Genomic DNA, 6173 nt, shown 5'->3' with positions numbered 1-6173 from the left:
GGGGCGCAGGGGGCGGGCCCGGCTCAGCCTGGTGGCGGGAAATGCAGAGCTAGGACTGAGTTGGCGCGAGAAGGTTGGGGGGGCGGCGGCGGCGCGTGGGGGGCCGGGGGTCTGGGGGGGCCGGGATTGGGAGGGGGGGCACGGGGGGGGACTGGGGTGAGGGGGGGGTTGGGGGGGACCGAGGCGAAGCGGGGGGGCGCGGGAGTTTAGGGGCGTCTGAGGTGAGGGGGGAGCATGTGCCGCCGGGGAGGGGGGCTGTGGTGAGGGGGAGCGCGGGGGTCTTGGGGGATCCGGGCTGGGGGGGGGGGGGGGCACCGGGGTCTGGGAGTGTCTGCGGTGAGGGGGGAGCACTGGCGGCCGAGGAGGGTTTAGGGTGAGGGGCGGCACGGGGGTCTGGGGGGATCCGGGCTGGAGGGGGGCACGGGAGCTGGGAGCCGGGGTACGGAGGGGGCTGAGGGGGGAGGGGCAGGGAGGAGGAAGGGAGCACGGGAGGCTGGGACACGGGTGGGCGAGTGGGGGGCCGAGGGCTGGGGGTTGCAGCCTGAGCGGGGGCAGGGGTTATCAGGAACAGAGATGTGGGGCAGAGCAGGCCCATGGGGGGTGGGGGATGCAGGAGAGGGTTGAGTGGGTGCAGATGGAGATGTGGGGCTGGGACCCTTACCCCGCCTGACCGGTGTCCCTGCTCCACCCGCAGCCCCCCCACCATGGCCAGCAGCAGCCCCCAGTGCCAGCCCACCATCAGCTTCCCCCGCAGGCGCAGCGCCCGCTGCCTCGCCAAGAGCACCGAGCCCACCGCCCTGCGGCTCTCCCCCTACCCCAGGGCCACGGACCCTGGCCGGGCGGCGCTGGCCACATGCTCACCCTGGACCAAAACGCCGCCCCTGAGCCCCTGCAAGCGCCTGGGTGAGCCCTGCCCCCCCCCCCGCCCCCTCCCCTGGGACCCCCCGGGATGGTGTGGGGGGCACCCCTTCCCCAAGAGCTGCTGTGGGGCTGGGGCAGGCAGCGTATCGAGCTCCGTCCCATCCCTCGCACGGCTGCATTTGGGGCTTTGCCTGGTTGCAAGACGAAAATCTGCTGGTGGGGTGGGTGACACCATGTGACAAGTGGCATCTTGCCAGCATCGGGCCCTTGGGGGCGGGGGGGGGGGAGTGGCACCATGTGACATCTGGCATCTTGCCAGGATCAGGCCCACCAGCTCGGCCACCCCGCTGATCCGTCTCTTCCGCAGGTGACGACAACCTCTGCAATGTCCCCCACGCGCTGCCCTGCTCCCCGGCCAAGCGCAGTAAGGAGAACCAGGGGCGCCGCTTGCTCTTCAAGACCCCCCCAGCCTCCCCCCAGAAGCCCAGCAGCCCAGGGGCATCCCCGCAGAAGGGGGGGCAGGAGACCCCCCAGAGGTGCCGGCAGCCTGCCCGCACCCGGCTCTTCAGGCAGGGAGGTGAGTGTGGTCAGGGGGGCACCAGGGGGGTCCTGGCAGCACCATGAGCCCCCCGTGACCCCCCCCCCCTCTCCCCGGCGCAGGCACCTGCTACCTGCAGGCGAAGCGGGTGCTGCACACAGCCATGCCCGACCGCCTCCATGCCAGGGAGAGGGAGATGGGCATCATCCGGCAATTCCTGCGGGATCACGTCCGTGGGTGCCAGCCCGGCAGCCTCTACATCTCTGGAGCCCCTGGGACAGGGAAAACAGCCTGTCTGAACCGCGTCCTGCTCGACTGCAAGGTGCGCCACGCCGGGGGTCCCGGCAACCTCTCAGGAGTGGGGCAGACCCCCGTGGGGGGGTGGGGGCAGAGGTGCCTGTTTTGGGGGTGCTGGCACAGCAAGCCAGTAGGGAAATGGGGCAGGGGGGCAGCACTGCTGCGGTGCCAGCTCAGGGGAGGGGGCAGCAGTGTGGCCGGTGTGACGCTCCTGTCGCTGGCAGGATGAGCTCGCCAGGAGCAAAACCGTCGTCCTGAACTGCATGTCGCTGAGCAGCCCGCAGGCCGTCTTCCCCGCCGTGGCGCAGCAGCTGGGCCTGCCCGTGGCCACCGGCCGCGAGGGCGTGCGGAGGCTGGAGAAGCAGCTGACGGCCGCGGGGCCCATGGTGTGAGTTCCTACCTGGGGCTGGGGGGGCCCCCGCTCGATGCCCCCAGCGTGGCCAGCTGGGAGAGGTGGCCCCAGCAGCGGCTTTCCCTGCTCGGGGGGGCTGTGAAGGGGCTGCGGGGGTGTGGGCAGAGCCGGGGCTGATCCGGGCTCCCTGTTCCCTGCAGCCTGCTGGTGCTGGACGAGCTGGACCAGCTGGAGAACAGGGGGCAGGATGTGCTCTACACCCTCTTTGAATGGCCCCAGCTGCCCGGCTCCCGGCTTGTCCTCATGGGTGAGTGCGCGGCAGCGTGGCACTGCCCACCCCGGCGACCCTCCCTATTTAGGGGGCTGATGGGAGGGGGGAGGGGAATTGTCATTGCAACCCCCCCTCGCCCACCCTCTCCCTCCTCGGGGCACAGCCCTCCTCCCTCCCCTCCTCACCCCGCTGTGCCCACAGGGCTGGCCAACGCTCTGGACCTGACGGACCGCAGCCTGGCGCGGCTGGGGGCCTGGGTGGCTGGTGGCCCCCGGCTGCTGCACTTCCCGCCCTACACCCGGGAGCAGCTCGTCGTCATCTTGCAGGAGCGGCTGGGGCAGGTGGAGACGTGGGGGGACACACAGGGTGGGTGACAACGTGGGGTGGCTCGGCAGTGCTGATGGTGTGCGGTGCCTCGGCAGGTGGCTGGTGACCCCGTCCTGGATGCCGCCGCCATCCAGTTCTGCGCCCGCAAGGTCTCTGCAGTCACTGGGGACGCTCGCAAGGCCCTGGATATTTGCAGGTCAGTGACGGTGCTGCGGCTGGTGGCCCTTGCGAGCTCTGTGCCGTGGTGCCACGGCCGGTGGCCCCTGCAGGCTCTGTGCCAGCGGTGCCTGTGCCGGTGGTGCCACGGCCGGTGGCCCCTGCAGGCTCTGTGCCAGCGGTGCCTGTGCCTGTGGTGCTGCAGCCGGTGGCCCCTGCAGGCTCTGTGCCAGCGGTGCCTGTGCCGTGGTGCCACGGCCGGTGGCCCCTGCAGGCTCTGTGCCAGCGGTGCCTGTGCCTGTGGTGCTGCAGCCGGTGGCCCCTGCAGGCTCTGTGCCAGCAGTGCCTGTGCCGGTGGTGCCGCAGCCGGTGGCCCCTGCAGGCTCTGTGCCAGCGGTGCCTGTGCCGGTGGTGCCACGGCCGGTGGCCCCTGCAGGCTCTGTGCCAGCGGTGCCCATGGCAGTGGTGCTGTGGCCGGTGGCCCGTGTGAGCTCTGTGCCGGCGGTGCCTGTGCCCGTGGTGCCACGGCCGGTGGCCCCCGTGAGCCCCGTGCCGGCGGTGCCCGTGCCAGGGCGGCCGCTCTGCCCGACGCTCAGGGCTGTCTCTCCCCAGGCGCGCCGTGGAGGTGGTGGAGCTGGAGGTGCAGAGCCAGACCCTGCTCAAGCCGCTGCCCGGCAGTGAGTAGCTGCTGCCGGCTGCCGCGCCGGCACCAAAACCCTGTGTGTGGCACCTCCGGGCTGGGGTCCCTTTCTGGGGCACCTGCTCTGCGCTGCCACCCACTCCTATTCCTCGTCACCCCCGTATCTCCTGCAGCCCTATCTGTCCCCACAGGTGACTCCCCGGTGTCCCCTGTCCCCAAGCGCGTGGGGCTCCCGCACATCTCCCGTGTCATCTCGGAGGTGTTTGAGGATCGGCTGGTGGCGGCCGGCCGTGGGGCCCGGGATGCCTTCCCGCTGCAGCAGAAGGTGCTGCTCTGCTCCCTGCTGCTGCTCACCCGGCGCCTGCGTGCCCAGGAGGTGACACTGGGGAAGGTGAGTGGCAGTGGGACCCTCTCAGGGCTGGATTTGGGGATCTGGGGGGTGTCCCTGGGGTCTTCCCTTTGGATGCCACGCCATGGCGTAATGCCCGCCCTGCCTTCCCCAGCTCCACGATGCCTACAGCAAGGTCTGCCAGCAGCAGCAGCTCCCTGCTGTCGACCAGGCTGAGTGTCTGTCCCTTGTCACCCTCCTGGAGTCACGCGGTGTCCTTGAGCTGAAGAGGGCCAAGGAGGCCCGGCTGGCCAAGGTACCCTGGGGGGCAGTGGGGCAGGGGTCTGGGAGTGGGGCAGGGGTCTGTCAGGTGTCTGGGAGTGGGGCAGGGGTCTGTCAGGGCTCTGGGAGCAGAGGGGGGTCCAGCAGGGGTCCGGGAGTGGGGCAGGGGTCTGGGAAGGGGGGCAGGGGTCCGGCGGGGATCCAAGAGCGGGGCAGGGATCCAAGAGCGGGGCAGGGGTCCGGCAGGGAGCCGGGAGCGGGGCAGGGGTCCGGCGCGGATCCAAGAGCGGGGCAGGGGTCCGGCAGCACCATGCTGAGCCGCTCTCTCTCCCCCAGGTCTCCCTGAAGATGGAGGCGGCGGCGGTGGAGCACGTGCTGCAGGACGCGGTGCTGGTGGGCAGCATCATGGCCCAGGGGCTGCGCTAGCCCCCGGCAGCCCCCTCCCCACGGCCCCTCGGGGCGGGCTGGGCGGGCGCTGCCCTGGGTGGGATTTTGGCGTGTGCGTGGTTGGGCTGGGCTGTGCCGGGAGCAGGAAAATGGCTCCAAGAGGCCTCGGCCCTTGTTTGTTGACTCCTGCCCTGGGGCTCTCAGTCTGGGGCAGTTTTATTATTATTATTATTATTTTATCATTATTATGATTATTCTTTCTGCACAGCTGGAGGTGAGGCGGGAGGCTGGCACCCACCCCAGCCCCTCCGCAGCAGTGGCCGTGGCCTTGGGGGAGCTCCTGGCCCCACTCCCACCCTGGCACGCGTGATCCCGGGATCCTGTGTTGATCCCGGGACCCGGCGTTGCTCCCTGGAGCCATGGCCGCGTTTGCCCCCGGCTCGTTCAGAGCCCTGGGACCCCCCCAGGCCCCTGGGTGCAGCAGGGAGGGTCCCAGTGTCCCCGTGCGCTCGGTCCAGGCTGTGCCCAGCCGCAGGGTGGGGTGACAGCAGGGTCCCCCCCATCTCCTGGTGTTAGTAAAGTTGTTCTGGATCAGCGCTGGCTCCTGTGTCTGCCCCCTCCCCCCTCCTTGTTCCTTTCCTGCCCCGGGGCTGGGGGCGCACAGCCCTGGTCCCCCTCTCCAGCCCCTCTGGCCTCCCGGGCTGCAGCCCCCCGGCTCTCCCCCCAGCTCCTGGCCCCAGCTCCTCCGCTCGTAATTAATAGATGCTTTGACCTAATTTTGCAGCTTGCCTGGCTGGGGGGGCCCAGGCACGCGGGGGAGCGGGGAGGGGCTGGGGCTCCAGCAGTGCCCCACAGCCCACCATCGCCCCCCACCCTGGCCATCGCCCCCCACCGTGTCACCCAGGCCCCCCGGCTGGGGCTGGGGCGCCGGGTGTAGGGGCAGGGTGGGGTGCCTGGGTCCCCTCTGTGCCTCAGTTTCCCCATCGTGGCTTCGGTATGTGCCAGCCCCATCGTGGCTCTGGCCCTGTGGCTTGTGGGGTGCCCCCAGTGTGGGGACATCGGCCGTGTCCTTCCCCTCGGCACCCAGTGCCAAAGCAGAGCCCGGCGAGGGGGCTGGATACCACCGCCCGACTGGGCGTCCTGGTGCAGCCTCCGGTTCCCACCCTGTGGTTTGGCACGCCGGGGCACTGGCTGGCCCTGCCGGGCCGGGGACACCATGGGGTCGGGGCAGCAGCCGCCAGCTCCTTCCCCGGCTGCCGTTTGCCCTGGGGAGCAGTGGGGAAACTGAGGCAGGGGCGGCGCGGCAGGGCCGGGGGCAGCTGGCAGCCCCAGCCAGGCCCCGAGCGCGGCTCAGCCATCGCTGCCGCTGGGCTATTTATAGCCAGAGCTGCCATGTGTCGGACGTGTGCAGCGGCACGGAGGGGGCAGCGGGTTCAGGCCAGGCTGCGCCCGCTGTTCTGTGTCCCTGTCCCCTCACTGTGCCATGGGGCTGAGCGGGGACCGTGGTGCTGCCACCCCTCACCGGGCCGTGGGGCTGAGCCAGTACCGGCATCCCCACACCTGCGGGCAGTGCTGGGCCGGGCACGGGGTGCCAGCCCCCCGCTCCCCCCCCCCCCCAGGCCATGGCGGCTGCATCCTGCCCTGTGCCAGCCCTGTGGCTGTGACACAGCCCCACGGCACGAAGCCACGGCACATGGTGACGGTGGCCGGAAGGAAGCGGCTGGCAGCGTGTGT

The 6173-nt window shown here is 71.0% G+C and overlaps 1 protein-coding gene across 1 annotated transcript; it reads left to right on the top strand.

Moving 5' to 3' along the window:
- Positions 1-593: 593 nt before the first annotated feature.
- On the top strand, positions 594-5033 carry CDC6 (cell division cycle 6). Its single transcript, XM_037411581.1, has 11 exons — positions 594-903; positions 1229-1438; positions 1522-1721; positions 1921-2084; positions 2249-2355; positions 2521-2660; positions 2742-2842; positions 3415-3479; positions 3634-3833; positions 3946-4086; positions 4389-5033. Exons 1-11 carry the CDS (start codon positions 594-596, stop codon positions 4476-4478), a joined length of 1728 nt encoding a protein of 575 aa, XP_037267478.1. The 3' UTR covers positions 4479-5033.
- Positions 5034-6173: the final 1140 nt, after the last annotated feature.

Source organism: Falco rusticolus, chromosome 18, assembly GCF_015220075.1.
Source record: "Falco rusticolus isolate bFalRus1 chromosome 18, bFalRus1.pri, whole genome shotgun sequence".
Lineage (NCBI taxonomy): Eukaryota > Metazoa > Chordata > Aves > Falconiformes > Falconidae > Falco > Falco rusticolus.
This window is presented reverse-complemented; position numbering and strand designations above follow the sequence as displayed.

Coding starts and splice junctions, on each gene's coding strand:
- CDC6 (XM_037411581.1), top strand. CDS start 594: ATGGGGGGTGGGGGATGCAGGAGAGGGTTGAGTGGGTGCAGATGGAGA. Junction 1,722..1,920: donor GCGTCCTGCTCGACTGCAAG/GTGCGCCACGCC, acceptor TGTCGCTGGCAG/GATGAGCTCGCCAGGAGCAA. Junction 2,843..3,414: donor AAGGCCCTGGATATTTGCAG/GTCAGTGACGGT, acceptor GTCTCTCCCCAG/GCGCGCCGTGGAGGTGGTGG.